The sequence below is a fragment of the Vicugna pacos genome, chromosome 1 (genome assembly GCF_048564905.1).
Source record: "Vicugna pacos chromosome 1, VicPac4, whole genome shotgun sequence".
Classification (NCBI taxonomy): Eukaryota; Metazoa; Chordata; class Mammalia; order Artiodactyla; family Camelidae; genus Vicugna; species Vicugna pacos.
This window is the reverse complement of record NC_132987.1, coordinates 42,049,103-42,071,156: the sequence shown is the minus strand read 5'-3', so window position 1 is coordinate 42,071,156 and position 22,054 is coordinate 42,049,103. Positions and strand designations below refer to the sequence as shown.

The 22,054-nt window shown below is 35.7% G+C and overlaps 1 protein-coding gene and 1 pseudogene across 2 annotated transcripts in view; both read right to left on the bottom strand.

Moving 5' to 3' along the window:
* PRKCI (protein kinase C iota) overlaps positions 1-22,054 on the bottom strand; it is a 63,362-nt gene that overhangs the window by 29,827 nt on the left and 11,481 nt on the right. For both annotated transcript variants that reach the window (XM_072960823.1, XM_072960815.1), the window contains 3 exons: positions 18,857-18,978; positions 3,052-3,141; positions 1,347-1,397 (listed from right to left, as the gene is read on the bottom strand). In XM_072960823.1, the coding sequence (XP_072816924.1) occupies positions 1,347-1,397; positions 3,052-3,141; positions 18,857-18,971 (256 nt within the window). In that variant the 5' untranslated portion in view covers positions 18,972-18,978. The remainder of the gene's footprint in view (positions 1-1,346; positions 1,398-3,051; positions 3,142-18,856; positions 18,979-22,054) is intronic.
* LOC102535810 (heterogeneous nuclear ribonucleoprotein A3 pseudogene) lies at positions 10,856-18,662 on the bottom strand (annotated as a pseudogene).

Genomic DNA, 22,054 nt, shown 5'->3' with positions numbered 1-22,054 from the left:
GTGAGTTATCTTGTTAGCCCAGCCCGGCTTTTCCTTCACACCAAGAGACCATATTAACAATTATCAATTTTCCTCCAGGCTGTAGTTTAGCTATATTGATAAGTGTCCAAATCCCTACCAGCAAATTTTAAAGAGGGAAACTGAACATGAAACATAGTGAAAGGTTAGGAAATGATATTTTATCTGGGAAGAGTACTACAGACCCATAATAGATTTGGAGATGGGATTCTGAAACCAAGATCTGCTACAATGGCAAGTCTTTTAAAATTCTGGCCTCCACAAAGAGGACAGCTGCTTCTCCAAAACCTCTGTGAAGGCTGCCCACGCTGGCTGTAGTCCATCTGTCACGGGAAATTCAGTGAAATATTCCTCGCTGAATTCAAACCTAGATTTTTCACTATTGCTTCAGGGGTCTACCTATTCCTTAAACTTCCCCATCTTCCTATAAAGTACATAACCGCCACTCAACTCTATATACAAACACCCATAGTTCTTTAATTTTCCCTTTTCACCAAGTTACACGAAGAATCACAGAATTAAAAGTTAGAACTATTTCACTTAATACAGAGCAAAAACATTTACCACTATTCTTTCTAAAGTCATATGTGCAGAAACTACAAATGAAAATGAGTTGCCTAATATCCACAACCTATAAATTATATTATGTATCAAAAGTAATAACATATGATCATACATAAGTTTGCATATTTAAATTCCATCAGACCAAATAGTTTTTTGACTCTTCCAATTCATCTAATTAATGTTAATCATTAGTTTAGACATTCAAAAGAAAATCCCATAACAGTTCCTAAAATGCATGCTAATGTATTTAGAGGTGAAGTGTCATATCAGCTACTTACTCTCAAGTGGGATAGTAAAAATAAAATAAAATAAAATAAAATAAAATAAAACAAGCCTGTGTGTGATGTATATACATGTAGCATATGTGTGCACAGATACAGAGATAAAGCAAACCCAGAAAATGTTAATAATTGGTGAATCTAGGTAATAGACATATGGGTATCTTTGTTTTTAATGTTTTCAATGTTGTTTCAACTTCTCCATAGGTTTGAAAATTTCCAAAGTTCCCCAAAACAGTAAGAAATGACTTAAGATGAACTTAATTTTCCTTTCAAATATTCAACAGACAATTATGTCCATAAGTTGTAACTAAAAACTTCCTGATTTTGATCTGGCAAAAGCAGAGAGTTTGGGCAGTTGTTAAAATATTTTCGGAAGAATGAAAAAGAAGTCAAATGAATTAAAAGTATTTCTGATTTCTTTCCACATGTGCCACTGTATTGTAAATAACTCTATTTAAAGGTATGAAGCATATAAATACTCACTATCTTCTCCTGGACAAGGCATTCCAGGACGTTCTGGTACACAAGGAAATACTGAAAAAAAATAAACTAAAATTAATACAGCATACTTAAAACATACAAATTACAGAGACTTTTACATTCCAGTATCAAATAAATTGACCCAAATTTCAACCTGATATTCTCTTGACATAAGATACTTAGCATATGGTCAGTACTATCTTTGGAAGGGATCCATTTTACCAAGGCTGTAATAAAAGAAGTTCTTATGAGAGTATCTATGAGCAATGCATTAGAAGCTCAAATTACTCATTCCAGTCCCTGTTACATCACTAACTGATTTTTCATCATTAGATAAATCATTAACTATTTCCTTAAATTCTTGTTGTAGTGACAAGTTTGCTATGATGAAGAATTAAAATTACAAAATGTATAGAAATGAAAACATATGCTATTACTGTTTTTAAAAGATGTATACTAAACTTAGGAATAAATAACATGGAAAACAGGACCCAAATCCAAAGATGTAAGTATTGTCTTAGGAACTATAGATTTATGAATATGCTTATTCAAACTATTTTTATAAGGAGATAGAATACAACAAAATCATACATTTATGAACATCTAGTCAATTATTTGTGGTCTGTGGTGGAAAAAAGGACATGGTTTAACATACAGCATAGAGTTGGGAAGCACTGTTCCTAATATATTTTTAAAAGTTGAAATATAAGCTAACTTCTGAAACAGATCTGTGAAATAGTTAAAAGAGCAATAAAAAACTGACTGTTCAATACTACTGATCAATCATTTCTTTAAACATTCATTAGTTTTATTCTAGAAAGAGATCACCAAAAGATGACTTCTAAAATTCTGTCAGGATCTCAACAAATGAGACTATGACCCCATGGGAGTCATAATCCTCAAGGCAGACAAAAATCAAACTACTATTTTTAAAAACACACACTGTAAAGAAGAGTACAAAGGAAATGAGTCATTATACTGAGGCGAGATTTACTATCTGTTCCAAGTTTTAAAGCATCCCCTAGATCTGGTCTTCTAAAGCTCCCCAAAATGTTATGTGAAATACTGCCAATATACTGCAGTTACATTAAGGGCATTAAACAGGTTCTACACGAAATAAAAATTTGAGGGATAGCATGGCAGAATGAAAAGAACACAGATTTGGAATTAGAATACCTAGATTTACAACACAGGTCTGCAATGTGCCAGGTTACACGATGGCTGAGTTTAGACCTCTTCTGTACCACTGCCACCTCTCAGGCTTGCTGATGTTTAACACACTTATGTTTATTATAACTATGTAAATGGTTTCACAATTAACCCTCAAACAAAAGAAAGGACATTTAAGATATCTTACCTTTGGAAATCATTATTTGCAAACACTACAAAACTGCAAGGGGATGACTTTGGTTCTGCTGGGCTGTCAGTTCTTAAATTCTGTGCTAAAACTTTGCTGTGAAACACTGAGATGATCACAGTTCACTGTCTAAGAAGGCATACACAAATAACAAATTTCCCAAGATTATAAGAAGCTGATTGATTTTGTCTTCTATAGCATTTGAGATACTACTGAATAAGGACAATTACACAGCATCGGGGGATAAAGATTAAGAAAATGACATCAGGATTATATTTTCAAATGGGCAAGAATATAGGGTTATTTTCCAAAAAATTTTAGCTCTAGAAGAGTAAAAAATTACTCCTTTACCATGAATCAAGAGTTCAGAATCCTTGTTTAGCTCATAAAGTCGAAAGGCTTCTTCTAACTCCAACTGAGATGATACTGTACATGGGTCTCCTAAAAAATATAAAAAAGAGAGTAAAGCTCACTTTTTATACCCTCTAAATGTGATTAGCAAACAATTTCCACTTTATAAAATCTTGAGGAAAAACAATTACATATACATGGAGAAATATTGACAAGAACAAATCTTTAGATACTTATTTAGACAATTCTATTCTCTGACACAGGTTAACATAACTTTCATTTCTATTTCTACAAAATATTACATGAGGTTCATAGATACCAAATTTTATACATATAAAACCACTTAATTTTCAATAATGTATATATTCAAAATACAGCAAACAGAATCTATACTGACCGCATTTTTAGATGGTCACTGCAATATGATTAATGGCCAGGAATAAGCTTTCTGTTACCTGTTTCTTTGAAAGAGGAAGTGCAAGTGGTTTCACTGCCACAGTATGGTCAAGTTGAGGTCTCTATTTAATGATTTTGTCAAATTTTCCTTCATTGGAGAGCCTGCTCAAGAGGCTCACAGAAAGGAAGCACAGCTACTAAAGTACCGTGGACTGAAGGACAGTTCTACTTGACTGCTTTTACGTGTAAATGCATAGTTCTGTGTAGAGAGTGGGAAGGAAGAAACATTTCCCTTAGTCAACTGGCCAATGAACCGAGCCATCCCTGGAAATCAATGAGATGGTACGTCTTCCCGCACAATGGCATTTCTCAACGAAAAAGTCATTTCGAAACATAGTTGGGGCCTGAGTTGGGTCGTCCACACTGCCATTCTTTTGCTCACTCCTGTGGTTACACCAAACATTAACATACATGAGATGCCGTCAACCCTGTCAAACCTCAGTCACTCTCAGCAAGGGAACTCAGTCCAGTACTCAAGAAAGTGAAGGCACCTCTTTTCCCACTAACTCAAAGAAATGAGTGCCTCTGTTCTTTTCTCCAACTTGGCCACTGAATCCCTACTTCTTTTTATCTTCTCTGGGTATTATTCCAACAGTTCTCCTCAGCCTCATTTTCATTTTTTCCTCCCTACCACTAGCTCTTCTCAGGCAATAGTATGTTTGAGTCTCCCTCTCAAAAATCTTCTCTCCTGCTCAGGGTGCCACTCCATTCATTCTGTAGCCACATGTCTCAAGAGTAAACCGCCAGCTGAAAATGGAGGAGCTGAGTGAGAAGAAGGGAAGAAAAGGGGGCAGGGTCTTTGATTTTAGACTTCATACTTTTGTATTTTTTTCATCATAAGTTTATAATCTTTCAGATTTATTAGAAATAACTTTTCTTAATATCAAGAGTAATCCTACCTCGTTTTCTCCATGTTCCTATCTTCCATGCATTTCTTAAAATTTTGCTACCATGTTTTAGTACTAACACTACTAAAACTGCTGTATCTAAGGTTGTGAAAACAGCTGCTGAAATCAGTGGCATGTCTGCTTTCATTCTGGTTGACTTCTGTATACCATCTAACCAAGTTGTCCACGGACTATTTGCAGAAGCTCTGTCTGGGTTTTTAAAACACCATTCTCCTGATTCACCAACTCTTTCTTTTTTTAACTTTTTATTTTGGACATTTTCAAACATATTACAAAACCCTGTTTTGCTTGCATACTCATTCCCTTAACCCCTTCCACCATATCATTTTGAGCAAATACCTATAACTCTAGATAAAAAGTCCTTAATATAATCACAATATCATTACACACCTATAAAAACTAACAAAAATTCACTACAAAATATTCAAACATAATCATATGTAAAAGAATGAAGTTGAACCTTTATCTTATACAATAAACAAAAATTAAATCAAATTAGGTCAAAGACCTAAATCCAAGAGAGAAAGCTTCACGACACTGGATTTGGCAGTAATTTCCTGGATGTGACATCAAAAGCACAAATAAGAAAGAAAATAGATAAATCAGTCTACATCAAAATTTAAAACTTTTGTGCATAAAAGGACACTATTAACACAGTGAAAAGACAGCCCAGTAGAGAAAATATTGGCAAATCATATATTGGATAAGAGATTAATATTCAAGATACATGAAGAACTCTTATAACTCGCAAACAATGACTCAAACCCCCCCCAAATAAACAAATGAGCAAAGGGTATTTCTCCAAAGAAGAAATGCAAATGACCAATAAGCACATGATATGCTCAAAATCAATAATCATTAGGAAAATGCAAATCAATGAGATACCACTTCAAACCCATAAGGATGGCTATTGTAAAACAAAAACACACAGACACAAGTGCTCACAGACAATAACAACTGTTGGCAAGGATGTGGAAAAACTGGAACCCTTGTGCATTGATGGTGACAACGTACAATGATGCAGCTACTTCAAAAAATAAAACATAGAATCACCATATTATCCAGAAATTCCACTTCTGGAACTAAAAGCAGAGACTCCAACAGATATTTGTATATCCACATTCAGAGCAGTACTATTCATAATAGCCAAAAGGTAGAAGCAACCCAAGTGTCCATCGACAGATGAATGGGTAAACAAAATGTGGTATATACACTTGGCCCTCCATTTCTATGCATCCTGAATCCATGGATTCAACCAACCATGGATTGAAAATATTCAGAAAAAAATACAGGAAGTCCCCAAAACCAAAACTTGAATTTGCCATGTATTGGCAACTATTTACACAGAATTCACATTGTATTAGGTATTATCATCTGGAGATTCTTCAAAGAATCTGGGAAGATGTGCATAGGTTATATGCAAATACTACACCATTTTACTTATGAGACTTGAGCATCCCCAGATTTTAGTCTCTGGGAGGCCCTGGAACCAATCCCCGGAAGATACCAAGGGATGACTATACATACAAAATAATATTATTCAACCTCAAAAAGGAAGCAAATTTTGATACGTGCTACAACATGGATGAACCTTGAAGACATGGTAAGCGAAATAAGTCAGTCACAAAAAGACAAATATGGTATGATTCTACTTAAATGAGATACCTAGAGTAGTCCAATTCATAGAAACAGAGAGCAGAATGGTGGTTGCCAGCTGCTGAGGGGAGAAGGGAATGAAGATTAGTTGGGTAAAGAGTAACTTTATTGGGTAAAGTTAATGGGTAAACAGTTTCAAGTTTGGGAAGGTGAGAAAGTTCTGGAGATGGATGGTGGTGATGGCTGCACACCAAAGTGCACCTGGACTGGCTCTATCACAGCATGAACTAAGACAAAGCCACAAAGTGGTGCTGTGCCAGTTCTACGCTTCAACCTTATAATGGTCTGGCATATTTTGCTTTTTTTGCTTTTTGGGAGCACCATGTAAGAAGTTCAGTTACCTCTGATAGTAGAAGCCTTGAGACTACACAGAGAGGGCAAGAGAACCTACATGCTAGCGTCCCAGGTGAGCCCCCACATGACTCCAGACCCAGCTGCCACCTGATTGCTATTGCATGAGAGACCCCCAGTGAGACCAGCAGAGCCAGTCAACTTACAGAAGTGTGAAAGAGTGTAAAACAAAATGGTGGGTTTTTAAAAGCTCCTAAGCTTTGAGGTGATCTGTTATATAACAAACCATCTTTCAAGTTGAATCCTGAAATTCTGTGTCTCTTACAAGACCCAGGACAAATGCCACCTCTTCTGAAAAGCTTTATCTAAGGAGGTAATGTTTCACATTTTTTTAAATGTTAAAAATAATCCACTAAATTTTAATAACAACTTTATCGAGATATAATTCACATCACATTCAATTTACTCATTTGGAGTGTACAATTCAATGGTTGTTAGTATGTTCACAGAGCTGTGTCACTATCACCATAATCCATTTTAGAACATTTTCATAACCCCTCTTCAAAAATAACCCTTCCAATTAGCAGTCATTCCCCATTTCCCCCCAACCTCTCCTCCCACCGCCAGACCTAGGCAACCATTGATTATTTTCAGTCTCTATAAATTTGCCTTTTCTCGACATTTCATATCAAATGGAATCACACAATACATGGTCTTTTATGTCTAGTTTTTTTTCCTTAGAATGTTTTCGAGGTTGATCTAAGTTAAAGCATGTATCAGTACTTCAGTACTTTTCCTTAGTGAATAATACAGTAAGTATTCCTGAACTGAAATATCTGTGCTTGAAAAACTTCTCATAATTCCTTGAAATAGAACTGATTGGTTCAAAGTGTGCCCACTTAAAATTCTGAGAATTATTTCAAAATTTTGGAATGACAGTAACTCCAAAAAGGTTATGACGTATATACTCATCAGCAGCGTATCCTTCCTAACTCCCTACAGGTAACGATTAAGTTTTAACTATTTTCTAATCTGATAGGTGAAAACTGATGTCTTACTTTAAAATCTTTGTTACTTTACTTACTAGTGATCCCTGAGCTTTTTTATTTATGAATTAGCTATTTTCACCTCTGTAAGTAGATCCCTCATCTATTTCTTTTGATTAAATTATTTCATATTAAAGATAGCAATCCTTTGTAAGTGCTGCAAATATTTTCTCTCAGTTGTTACTACTCTTATATATGTGATTATGGTGTTTTTCAATATACATAATGAGGAAAAGTCCTCTGTCTTTACATTTCCTTTTTCAGAATATTCCTGTTTATTCTTGAACATTTATTTTTCCAGATGAAATTGTCAGTTTTTTAAAAATCCTTTTAGAATTTTTTTTGGGAACTATGCTCTTTATAAATTGATCTGTAGGGAGTTTGCTTTTCACATGTTACTTCTTCCTAACCCCATTATTCAGGTTTTGCTTATGGCACCCAACTGGGTTTTTAAAGTTTTCATTCCATGGTTTCTATGTAGTTCTTTAAACTTAGTTCCTAGATTAAAAATAAAAAAGTATGTAGTTACTATGGATGAAATCTTTTCTTCTAATGTATTTTCTGATTGAGAATTATTTTTATAAAGGAAAGCTATTGGTTCTCTCATATACTAACTTTATACTTGTCTTAGTGTTACAGATAACTTAAGAGGCTACATGAAAAATAGATCAATATGATTCAACTAGACTGCAAAGATAGACCAGTTTTAGATCAACACTCAGTACACTGATAATAACAAGTATTGGTGAGGATGCAAAGAAACTGGAATCTTCGTATACTGCTAATGGGAACGTAAAATGGTACCACTACTTTGGAAAAAGAAATAAAGCAATTCTTTTATACAGACTCACTTTCTCAGTTATGCAAATTTCTCCCAACTTGCCACATATATGAAAGTGCAAGTCGCATAATTACATCCCACTTTTGACACAGGTTTAAAAAAATAACTTTTGCTTCTATAGAAGTATATTTAAGTGTAGGTCAAAGTTTAAAAATAGAAATGCAACATAAAAAATAATGAAAATTTCACATTTCAGTAAGTGTGTAATTATTCTTCCAGTTAGAAAAACAAAACATTTGTTAAAAAAGAAAGAAAGGGAGAAAAATAAGCCAGTTGACTAAATTAATTCTGAATAATGAAACAGTCAAAGAATTCTAGAAATAGAATAAATCTGAAATATAATTAATGCTTCATTTCTAATTTTCCAGGTAAGGAAATGGAGTCCACACTGGCAAATACATTTAAGCTCATCTCAGACTGTTTTTTAAACAATGAGAAATAATATATCATTCATGTGTATACATATGTATGTGTGTATCTCTCTCTACATATACATTTATACAAACATATGTACACCATACATGAATGATACCAATGGATGCCTTATAAACATCTTGTTTTTTTTAATTTAAACATTAAATCCAATTTTCTCTACACTCACTGGCTGCTTTTGATGTCCTAATGGGCTATTTCTACATACTTTTCAAAAAAAACCTTAAAAGACTGAACCAAAGTCAACACCCAGCAAACAGTGATGTCCACAATTCAAGTGACTTCTGCAGTTAGCATGGTTTTACTGCACTAGTCTATGAATCAAAAAAACCCAAACCTTAACAACCTCACCCTCCGAGCAACCTCAGGTAAACCACTTCTTTAAGATGGCCCCTGATTTCCTTAATTGCACAAAAAAGAAAAGACGAGACAAAAATTGATCAGATGCTATCTATAATGGGTTGGGAGTATCTTACAGAAAAGAAACTTCAGAAACAAACACAAAATAGCACAAAGGAAACAATCAAAATACATATAAAATGAACTTAAGAAAAGATCACTGAAAATATTACAAGTCTCCACGAAAAATAAACACATTTCTGCATCAAGATGATAGAAATATGGATGCAGTTTTTTTAAAGTTTTATTTTGTAACTTGAAAAGTTGACTTAATATTAAATCCTTAGCTGGCATCGACAAGGTATCAAAGGTCTAGAAAAGGAGCTGTGTGCACTGGAGAAAAATGTTGTAGTCTCAATTCACATCAACCTAATTAGATAGTTAGATGCTCCTAAAACAAAAGAAAAAATCAGCCAGAGATTACAGGCTGTATATAATATAGATAAATGTCATATAAAATAAATCCCTATAAAAAAAAATTTCCTAGGGAATGCCTGAGACAGGTCTTTAAAAAGGAGTATAAAAAATCTCCCAAAGAGGTATCCTGGAATACTTCACAAGCAGGTTCTCTCCCAGGCTCCAGATCCCTCCTCTCGTGTAACTTAAACAAAATTACTTCTTTGAGCTTCAATTTTCTCCTATGTTAAAACAAGGGCTATTACCTATATTGCAAGGATAATGGGAAAACTAAAGATCATATATTTACAGTGACTCATAGTATGCTTGGTTCATCACAGGTGTGGCTTTTATTACTGCACTCTGATTAAAAGTCATCGATGGAATTAACTACTGTTAAAGGTAGGAGAATAACCATATTTTAAAAAATCAATTTTTCCCTTTTGTTAGACATTGTCTTTTTGCCAGACAAGTATCTGCTTGCTGTTGGCTGAAACCTGTGTCAGGGCCAAGTACTTGTTTTCAACATGTACCTAGAGACTGATGCTTCTGAATAACCACAAGGAAGTGTGAAAGTAAGAGTTACTCACGAACATTACGTATATTCAAATCTATTTTGTTTTTATTGGCTGAGTGTCTTTGGTTCAGGTATTTCCTTTTCAGGCCAACTGCTTAATGCCTGATAAAGCAGAACACATAACTCAGAAGTAAAACATTCCATGCAGAGTCATCATGAAACAAAGATGAGAGAAAAAGCTGTTTTTCAAAGCTCACTCAATTACTAAAGTCTGAATTCACATCCTAAAACAGGCATACACCCAGAGTGAGATCTGCTCAGCTCGATGAATTCGAGGTAGTGAAATCTGTATATTAACCAGCAGGACTGGTCTTTTTTTCAATGGATCTACATTTTCTTTTCACCTATAAAAACAAATAAATTGGAGCAGTGGACCTCAAAGTGCTTAGTAAATATGCAAGATCCAATTATTCATGAGATACCCTCACAAGGTGTAGAACATGGCACACATATATAACACTAGTTCTATCTCGTATTTTAGCATGTGGCTGAATTCAGTGCCCCACATTTGAAAGAATCAACACAACCAAAGTTGGCAACCTTTAACACTTCCCTGAGATAGCACCGGCACACTCTCCTGATCTTTGGGCCTGCCATAGATTTACAGATTCCCTCTCTGTTCCCACCAGGACCTTCCCACTGCCACCCTGCCCCTGGATACTGGGTCCAGGACACTATATACCACTTGTGAAAGTCACAGCACTTCCTATTCTAAAGGGTTGCATTGATTAAGATGTAGATTTTCCAAAATTTTTACAATGCTATGGTGTTTAGGTGGTCATCCTTTCAATATTAGGCTCAATCACAAATTGTAATGGATTTCTGGCTTGCTTCCTTTCTCTGGGAGGTGGAATTCGGTGGTTACAGAAGCGTATGCTATCCTAACAAGCTGCCCATCCTCAGCTTCCATTTCTGGAGAAGACAAACTAACAGGAATTGGATTTAACCCTTCACCTAAAACAGCAGAAAAACTAGACAAAATAAATGAAAAATGGTTCAAGTATTGGAAATCAAGCAATGAAAGATCAACTGTTTCCAAGTAACTTAAATGCATCCCAGAAAAAAGTTCAAATATATCTATCTATATAAATATAAATATAAATATAAATATAAATATAAATATATAAATATATTCAATATCTAATAAGGCAAAAATCACAATGTCCAGGATCAAATAAAATACAACCAGGCATGTGAAGAAGCAGGAAAATATGACCCATAACAGGAAAAAAATCCATCACCTGAAACTGACCCCCAAATTGACACCAATAAAAGAACTTGTAGACGTGGACATTAAAAGAGTTATTATAATTATATTCAATACATTCAAAAGCTAGGGGTATTGAGTAAGTTAAGAAAACCTGGAAGATATTTTAAAAGACCCAAATTTAATGTCTAGAAATAATGTTACAACTTCTGAAATGAAAAACACTCTCAAGGGAATTAAAGGCAGATTAGACTTTGCAGAAGAAAAGATTAGTGAACAGCAATAAAACTATATAAAATGAAATGCATAAGGCTGAAAGAGAAAAAATAAAAGAACAGAGCATTAGGGAGATTTATGACAAATTCAAGAAGCCTATACACACGTAACTAGCGTTCTTCAAAGAGGAATCTGGTGACAGAAAAAAATTAAAGATAATGGCCAAAATTTTTCCAAATTTGATGAAAACTTTAAACATCAATCCAAGAAGATCAACTAATCTCGTGACAAGAAACACAAAGAAAACTAATGCACTCCTTACATTAATACATGAATAGATCTCAAGACATAAGATTCAGCAAAAAAAGAGGAAGTTTCAGAATCTGTGCTGAATCATGTCACTGATATGAATTTAAAAGTACCTTAAAAACACTATGTCATTTATATGTATAGAATAGTGACAGATTAGTGGTTGCTTGTGGATGGAGGGGTGAGAGTGAGAAAACAGTTAAGATTATGGATTTATCCTTTGATAGTAGCTGGCTCTTAGAGAGGGAAGGAAGACAATGCAACTACAGATGGGACTGCCAACAAGGACAGACCTTCCTAGAGACCAAAGCATGTTTGGGAGTCGTGATGACCTACTGGGCTCCTATGGCCTCTCCTGCTTCATTTCCTAACATACCCCCTACCCACCACTCCAAAGGGTTTCTCCCAGGTGGACTCCAGTCTGATCTCTTTACCTCTCTGGCATCACCACAGCCTGGTGTATAAATGGTAGCAACCAGAATTCACTGAGCAGAATATCTGGAGCATGGAGTTGGGATGGAGGCCAGAACTAAGAGAAGTGCTTGAGGACTTCTTTAAGTGAGCTTTCTTCTCATGGAGTCCTCTACCCCGGGGAAAATATGAAGACTTTCCAGGGACTACTAAGCACAGACAGTTTTTAAAAGGTATCAATTCCAGATCTTCAACTTTCATATGAAATCCTTTCTCAAAACTACCTGCCTGAGACTATGCCTGGACTGCAGTATCCCATTTTGTCTCCTTTTCAAATTTTTCTCTTCCTACTTTGTAAAAAGCAAGCATATATACCTACCATATGATCCAGCCATTCCACTTCTAAGTATTTACCCAAGAGAAAAGGAAATATACATCCAACAAAGGCTTATACATGATTGCCACAGCACTTTTATTTATAATAGCCCCAAACTAGAAACAACCTCAATGTCCATCAACAGATGAATGGATAAACAAGTTGTGGTATATCCACATGATGGAATACCACTCAGCAATAAAACGAAATGAACTACTGATACACACATGTATCAATAATTAAGCCGAGTCAAAGAAGCCAGACCAAAAAATAGAGTACATGTTGTATGATTCCATTCCTACAAAACTCTAGAAAATGTAAACTAATCTCTAGGGACAGAAAGCAGATCAGTAGTCGCCTGAGATGGAGGGGCAGGAGTGAGGAATCACAAAGTGCAAGGAAACATTTTGGGGGGAAAAGATACGTTCTCTGCCTTGCTTGTGGTGATTGTTTCCTGGGTGCCAAAACTCATCAAATAGTACACTCTTCATATGACAGTTTATTTGTATGTTAATTATATCTCAATAAAGCAATGTTTTTAAGGTGAAATAAAGACATGAAAAAGCTAAGAGAATTCATTACCTGCGAACTTCCACCACAAGAAATGTTAAAGGAGTTTTCAAGCAGAAGGAAAAAACCAGTTACAAAGTAAGAACTGCTCAGAGGTACTCGAGTATTTTTTCTTATTGATGCTGATTTTCATTTTTGAATTTTCAGGTTTGGAGCCACAACACTGCTATCTAAGTAACTGAAGTTACACTGAACATACATTCAGTCAAAAAGTTTTCCCCTCACTGTTTTTTTCTGCCATGATTACCATTGTAAGTATATAGCGTTGGGTATTAGAAAAAGTATGAAGAATGATTTACTATTTTAGTTCTTAACACACCAGCTAAAATTACACCAGACTAAATATGTTTGGAAAATATCACGTAAGAGAAATACGGTTCTTACCATCCTAAACATGTTTTTTTTTACATCTTGGTACTCAATTTACCCCCAACGAACACACATCAGGTTTTACACTGCAAGTCAGGAAGTTTAACCTCCTAGAATCATGAAACACTCCACACTCCATGTCAAAGAATGTTTACACTCATTTTAAATTTCCATGAATCTCACCTATTAAAGTCAACAGGACATGAATTAAAGAACTATATCCAAATAATAAATACCCTTTCCCATTCTCTGCAAATCACCTACATTTTAAACTTTTTCCCTCCCATAGTCTTTTGCAGGGTGTGAAAAAAAAATTCACAAATGGTATTGGTGAAAGTGTAACAAGGGGTACATTTTTGGTCAATTTGGTATCACTTATCACCAAGGACATATTCCATTTCACGGAATTTACTCTACAGATAATACAGTACAGGTGTCCCCGAAATACATGCAGAAAGATATCCTCTGCATCAATATTTTTCATAGTTAAACTGCCAACAATACAAATCTCCATCAAAACAGAATTAGTTTAGGAAATATTGATATAACATTGTCATACAATATTACACAGCCTTTAAGAGGAAGAGGTAAATCGACATGCACTGATAGAGAAAGATATCTACAAAATGGGAAGTGAAAGAGCAGGTTAAATAACAACTTGTATAATATTAGTCTATTTGTAAGATCAAAAAAAAAATCGTTACACTATCCCTTCCAATTCTATATTCACAGGAAAAGACATCAATTTGCTCACAGCAGCAATTTCTGAGGATCTGAAAATACCCAGAGATACTTTTTCCTTCAAATAAATCAATATTTTTAACAAGCATGCATTATTCTCAATAAAAACTTTAATAAGAAACAAAGTACCCAACAGCAAGTTTTTACTAAAAGTGACAGAATAGAAACACAGTTTTAAACCAGGCAAACAGATTCTGAATAAATTAGAAATTTACAGAATTAGAAATTTAGAAAATACTTATGTTGTAAATTTTAAAAGTACATCCTTAAGGAAAAAGTCACAATTAAAATATGATGAACTAAAAATAAAAAGTCACATTTACCATTCTCTGCCCCACAATCTCTCACTGCATATGAGAACTGGATATGATTGTTACAAAATTACTATTCATCTAAAATGTTTAGTTAGGTTAAACAAACCAGTTTTTCCACAGGCACATCAAAACAAATCCATAAAACTGGTTTTGAACAAAAAGAAAAAGAGCGGTTGTCATAATCTGTTGAAAGAAGTGAAGTAAGCTTATGATTTTTATTTGCTCTAATATAAAATCCTACAATTAAATGTTTAGCTTCTAGAACGTTTCTTTCTCATAAATCAGAGAAATCAAATTATAGTCCTGTCTTCCACTGATCCCAAGAGAAAATTTCTCCTCCATATAAGCATGCCCTAATGCCTACGTGACTAAAAATAAGGATGAAAAATTGCAACTGAAAAATAATTGCAAGGAACTTAAAAATAATTACTACTGGCTCTGTATGCCTAACATTAAGAAAAGACTGGTATCAGAATTAACACGGGAAGAGGGATCCCGTGGGAATCAACAGACCTTCATGAAAAGTTTCACCTTTTTACGTGAATGAGGCAAAGGCTACAGCTTTATAGTTTTCCCCAGAAAAATTAGGACACTTAACAGCTACTTAGAGAGAAGGAGCTATGAGTTGCACTATAAACGGATAAGACTGTTTCACCAGAGAATTAAATTAATTTACTACGTGAATCTGTTAATTAAAATAAACTATTAGGTTAAGGAAAAAAAGAATAAACTGCAATTCCCAATGCTTAAATCTCTAATAACCGACATAAAACGAACTGTGGAAAGGCTTGCTACCACCCTTTGGTACAATGCACAAGTATCTTTTGAACATACCAGTATTGAGTATTGCTCCAGGTACCAGAACTCCACAGAAAAGACAAGATGCCAGCTCTCATGGAGTTCACATCCTACCATACAAATACGATACAAAGTGAATACTGGAGAACATGACATTTGAGTTAAGACCTGAAGGACAAGACAGAGACAGCCATGTGACAATGTGGGAACAGAACTCTTCAGGCAAAGACAATACAGAGGATAATGGTACTATAAAAAAGCTTAACGGCTTGTCTCTAAACCAATTTCTTTTAACAAAATGCACTCTCTGATGATTCCTATGTGCACTAACAGTCTGAAAACCACTGGATGAAAAAATCCTTAAGAGATAAACAAATGACATGAAATCATCAGGACAGGATTAAAATGAGAATAACATTGGCTCATGTTAAGAATCAGTTAATCGATGCTAACTATATTGCATGCACTGTGTTAAATTATATAGTCTCATTTTCAGGCTGAAGACATACTGTGAAATATCCACACCACTTATAATTAACAATAGTTAAACAAACCTGTGATAGAGTAGGTCAAAAGTTGTTGGAATAGATGAAGATACTCAGTCTTACTCTTACAATAGTACAAAATTTAAAATACAAAGCTACCATTTCACTTATTAGATTCCAAAAAACATTAAGGACACATAATATCTGAGGCTGGTGAAGGCCAGAGTGAAGGGATGCTCCCATTCAACATAGCTGTGCCATAAACTGGTTTAACTTTCTTAGATAGCAAATTATCACTAGCTACTAAAATTTAACATGTGCATATTCTGCACATTTGCTGCACAGAGAGTCCCACATGATAGAACAAAATTACATATAAAACTGTTCATTATATACTGCTTATAGTAGCAAAAAAAAAAGGAAACTCCAAATGCCTATCAATAAGGGATTAAATAAATCATAAAAAGTAATGATATAAATTGATGCACATTGAAATGAAAAAGTGTCCAATACACAATGTAAAAGGAAAATATTGCTTGATGGTTTATATATGATATACAGTTCTTTTTTTGTGGAAACAAGTATGCTTATAATGTACAGAAACAAGACTGCTTGTATATGTATGGAATATATGTAGAAGGATTATATATTAAGCTGTTACCAGTGGTTTCCTCCTTTAGGACTAGGATTGGAGATGGAGAAAGGAGAAAGGGCAAACAGAAGACTTCTTTTTAAATTTCATAATCATCTCTATTATTTTTCCCCCAAATAGTGAACATGGATTACCTTAGATGAACTTTTTAAAATGTCTTTAAAAAATGAAGATGGGTTTGAGTTCACCAAGAGCTTGAAGCTGGAATATCTTTCCAAGGTTCTTTTTATCAGGGAACATAGAAATGGCCCCAAGTATTGAGCTAAATGTTATGACATTTCCTTAAAATGAAATACCATTGGTATTACAATTAATAGAAAACCATTATACAAAACTAGTATACCTAGGGTATCTTTTAACTATACCTAAATGACATTCCATCATATAAAATTAAGTATAATGTGGTTTGCAAAGCCTTCTGGGACTTAGTCCTATGCTTCTCAAACTTTAATAGTCATGCAAATCACCTGCAGATCCTGTAAAAATGCAGATTCTGTTTCAGTAGTCTGTGATGGGGCCTGAGAGCCCCCTTTTCTATTAAGTTCCAAAGACGAAATTTTGAGTAGCAAGAATCTAGCCCAAGCTTCTCACCACTCTCTATACTTAATTTTTAAACTAATTTTAAAAACTAGTTTTATTTTAAGCATCTGTCGCACAAAAGTTTTTTTTAAAGTAAATTAACATCCAATCTCAAGTTTAACAAGTCCTTGGTAGCAATAATAGCCCTTATGAGCAATCAGCATCTGATTTAAATAGTAATTGAGTAATATTTTAATTATTCTTTGGGAAAAGTTGTCTTTTTAAAAGGATAATTAGCACTAGGCCCTCACTGCTTCTGGTTAACAGGTTAAACACAAAAAACTTCCACCACCCCTAAAGTTTCCACCACAACCCATAAAGTTGCCAGATCCACCTCTTTACAAACCAGCAGACAGCATTTCTTGTTTAGAAAAAGCCTTTTTCACAATTATGCCCATTAACAGTGTGGTATTTCTGAACAACAATTTTATCAACTGTATCGCGATCATCAAAAATTACAAAAGCAAATCCTCTTTTCTCCACTCTGTCTGTCTTCAGTAACTGTCTTCAATATGGCTGCGATTTTGCCATACTTTTCATAGTCCCTCAAATTATATTCTACTGTATCTTTCATATCCGCAACGAAATTTCCTTCACTTTCAGAAGAGCAGCAGGCTTTCCAGAATCCTGTCTAGAAACAACTCTCTTTGGTTCCACCACACACCCACCAACCTCGTGTGGTCCAGCACTCACCGCTGCATCCTCCTCTTAACACGAGAGGAAGTCACAAAACTAAAGGTTCTGGAACGTTTTGTTTGGGGGTTTCTCATCACCACACAATCTGGAAGTGTGCCCCATTCCTCAAAATGTTCTTTTAAACTATCATCTGTAGTTGCAGAGATCAGACCACTAATTAAGTTTCCTCAATTGCTCTGGTTCCTTTGGACATGGCCCTCCTCCCTCTGGCAGCAGGCTGGCAGCAACAGGGTGGTGGCGTTACCTTCCTTTTAAGACCAGACTCACCTCTTCCAACTCTAGTTCAACATGGAACTGAGAGGAAGAAGCCTCCTCATACTTTAGATTCCATGAATTACTGCTCCAGTCCCTACACACCATATTCTTCATACCTCTGTGCCTTTTTACATCATCATCTTCCTTGTAAATGGTTTTCCCCTCACCTATTCCACTTCAAAAACTTTCACTCTTTGTTACAAGTTTAGTTCAACTTTGCAGGTATTTCAGGCATATGTGGATGCTGTTCTTTTGTATCCCGAGGCCCCTATGCATTTAGGTTCAACTGTCACATTTCTTATTCACTTGTCTGTCTCCTTATGAAACTATGAATTTGAAGCTAGAAGATATCTATCCTCAGCACATAGATATTCAATAAATGTTTTCTGCATCCAAGTCACTAAGGTATGATTCTGCCACTACCTTTAAGATAATGGTTGTCACACTTCTATAACTTCTATACTAAAAATATTTTCTTCAAAGAACTTTCCTTTAAAGTATTTTCCAGTGAAAAATACTGTCAAATTATTGAATGTAATCTCTTAAAATAAAAGACAACACATATTCAAAATTAAACTAAAAAGTAACGCTATTTGATAGGATGTTTACCTTACTGCTGGAAAAAAGTCATGTTAATTTCACTCTATTTGAGGGTAAAAAGGGCAAAGTTGTTCTCTTTGGTCCTCTTTTAAACACTAAATAAGAATGGCATTAATTTTCTTTCCCTCAAATTAATTAGGACTTCTACTATATTTTAAAAACAAAATGACATAATAGTATCTTAAATCAAAAGTTAATATAGGCAGTCCTCTCTTTACCACTCACCTTCCTCATCTATCCACTTCATGGTGAAAAGCTGTTCATTGTCAAAAGAACACATGTCTCGAACCTCATTGCAAAGGCCCTCAAAGGAGATTGAAGGTTCAAAATGAGTTATCATGATATCTCTGAAAAAGAAAAGGAGTTTTAAGTTAGTGACTAAAACTAATATAAGACTCTATAATACCTAAGGTCTGTAATCTGTAGATGCCTGACAATCTGATGGACTTGCGTTATTTTGTGTAGGCGTCAACATGTGTTGCTTACAGTAAACTATCTCTGTAAGGCAAAAAATAAAATATCAACATTAAATAACGCTTAAAAATAAAAATAGTGAATTTATGAGAAACCTTATTAAGGCTGCCTCTCTTACTCCCTCATCTTCGGAAACAGCCTGCATTCTGTCTATGGAGTGCGTATCTACTTTTATTTTAAACAGGAGCACCCAGCCCCGACATCTCGTGGCCTTTCTCTTACCTTTTGAAACAGCCTACACTCTATATAGTATGCATCTCTCTAAATAAATCTACCTTTACTCAACTGTGGCTCGCTCTTCAATTTTTTCCTGCACAAAGCCAAGACTTCACACTTGGCGGGGCACGTCCCAGGGGCTCAGCCAAGACCTGGGACACAGCCCTCCACACGCCCCACATTCGTTTTTCCTGTATCATCTCTCTGGCATGGGGCATTTAATTAAAGAGATGGGGCTCAAAGGGCATAATCTCGATCCATCTATTGGGCTACAGCTGCCCTCTCTTGCGGAGATTCAAGTAGCCCTTTAGGTGGCGGCTGACGCCGCTGCAGGATCTGGCAGAGGCCAGCTCTCTAGCCGAGAAGAAGCCCACCGAGCCCAAGGCTTTTCTCTCCTCGATCTTTTCTCATCCTCTCCTCTATCGCTCTATCTCTTCGGACTTGAGAAGATCCACCAAGGAGACCACTTGGACATCTAAATTAAGACCACGTGGCAAGTAACTGGCAACCTGGTAGGTGTTTAACCAGACCTTTTAAATCTTTTGTCATTATAGACAGTTGAACTGCTGTTACAAAGGTACTTCATCTTTAAGATGACTCATCACAGGTCTAAGGAAACAGTGGGTTACAACAGTCTCACATCAGAAGATGGCTATGAGAGGACTCCAGCCCATACCACCCTCTGACGCAAAAACAAAAGGCTGTCCTGCCCCTGGGAACCCTAGATTAGGCATTCAGAGATTTTTTACTCCCTGATAGGCAGGGTCAAAGCCCCTACCCAGCCCTGAAGTAGTTTCAGAAGACGGACCATCACCCCTCTGCACCCCCATAAGATTATGGGAGTAAAATCTCTGAGGGGGGATGAGACAGGAGGGAAGGGGGCAGGGCACAGCCATTCAAGGAATGACACAGCAATTAACACCAAAATGATGGAAGATTCAACTCTCAGTAGGCCTTGAGGTTCAAGATGGCGGGAGATTTGACTTCCAATAGATCCTGAGCTTCATTATATGCCCACTGTAATATTAACGTAGTAAATGACACTGCCACAGATGCCATGACAGCTTCAAGGCTGACCATAAAAGGTCAAAGAGTGGGTGGTGGCCCAATTCCTGGGAATCCCAGCCCTTTCCTCAGGGTAGTTGGAATGGTCCTCCCCCATGTTTGCATGTGAAGCTACTTGACTCCATAAAAATTGGCAACACTGCCTCATGGCCCCCCCTCTCGCTCCCTCATCTTTGGAGACTGCCCACAATCTGTCTATGGAGTGTGTATCTATTTTTACTTTAACCTGAACACCCAACCTCCACACTTTGTGGCCTGTCTCTCGCCTTCTGAAACAGCCTATACTCTATGCAGTATGTATTTCTCTAAATAAATCCACCTTTGCTCAAAAAGGAAAAAAAAAAAGAATAACCTTATTCAATCTCCCCTCTTCATTCAGGAAGCCCACCCTAACTGCTCTAACAGACAGTAGTCTCACTTTTGCTTTAATGTTAGTTATCACAAGCTTGCTCTTTTGTGAGGCATTGCAATCCACAAATAATTCCATTGTTGATAAGCTTCTGCATTATATTTAACTGAAATCTATTCCAATCCCTAGTGCTCCATCTCCCCTACCCTTCTACTTTCATTCAAGAGATGGCCATTCAAAAATTTGACAAAGATCAGTCATGTCCTTTTCCTCAGCCTAACTTCCACAGATTAAACACCCATGAGACTGTCAATCATTCTTTGTATGGAATTTTTTGATTTCACGCCTTCATTTTCACTTTTTTCCAAATGAACTGTGATTTGCCAAAATTGGTTTTAAAATAGGATTCATATTTTAAGGTAGACACCCCCAAAATGGAAGAAATAGACATAAATGTGTATTTATATTTATTTTACTGTTAAATAAGCCACAGTTTTTAAATAAAATGAATCCACATAGCAGCTATTCACCACAAGATTTAAAAATGCAACAAAATATTTTAGAGCAGAGGTCTGGGATTTTCTTCAAGGAGCCATGAGAAGGCAGCCTGTGATCTAATCCAATACATAGTAGCCAGCCACAGTCATCCTTGCAAATGTAAGTCAAATAGACTGAATGACTCTAATTTAACGTATAGTGATTTCTATGTGCCAGAGTCTGTCGTAAGGGTTTTACAAAAATTAATGTAGTTCATGTTTTTCCTCTGTGTGTGTTTTTTCAATAAGCACTATGACTTTCCTTTGTTTTAAACTCTTCAAATGCCTTTCCCCCCTCTCATGCAGAATAAAATCCAAGGTCCCCAGCAGGGTCTACAAGGCCCTGTGTGAACTGCCCCAGCTGCCTCTCCGACTACCTCTTCTACCTGGACAGTTAAACCAATGTTAATAGTCCACTGTCTACCCTAGCTAGAATGTAAACTTGATGAAAGTAGGAATTTTGTTTTGTTCATTATATTCCTAGTGGCCAATGTAGTGTCTAGCAGAGAATGGGCAGTCGATAAATATTTGTTGATGAAAAAAAAAAGGAACTGTAAGGAACTATGTGAACAGACATGCGTAGTTGGAACCTAGAACACACAGTAAGAAATAAGGGATTAAAATTTTTAGTCATCTGCGAAAACGTTAAAACTGCAATCTTTAGGGACCTTATAGAAGTAGTAAGTCAAACATAGAAACTGAATAGCTTTTTCTTGATAATCATTCTCTTTCTGAGCATCTCACGGTTTTCTGTCCCTGCCTCTTAAACGCATTTTTCCTTGG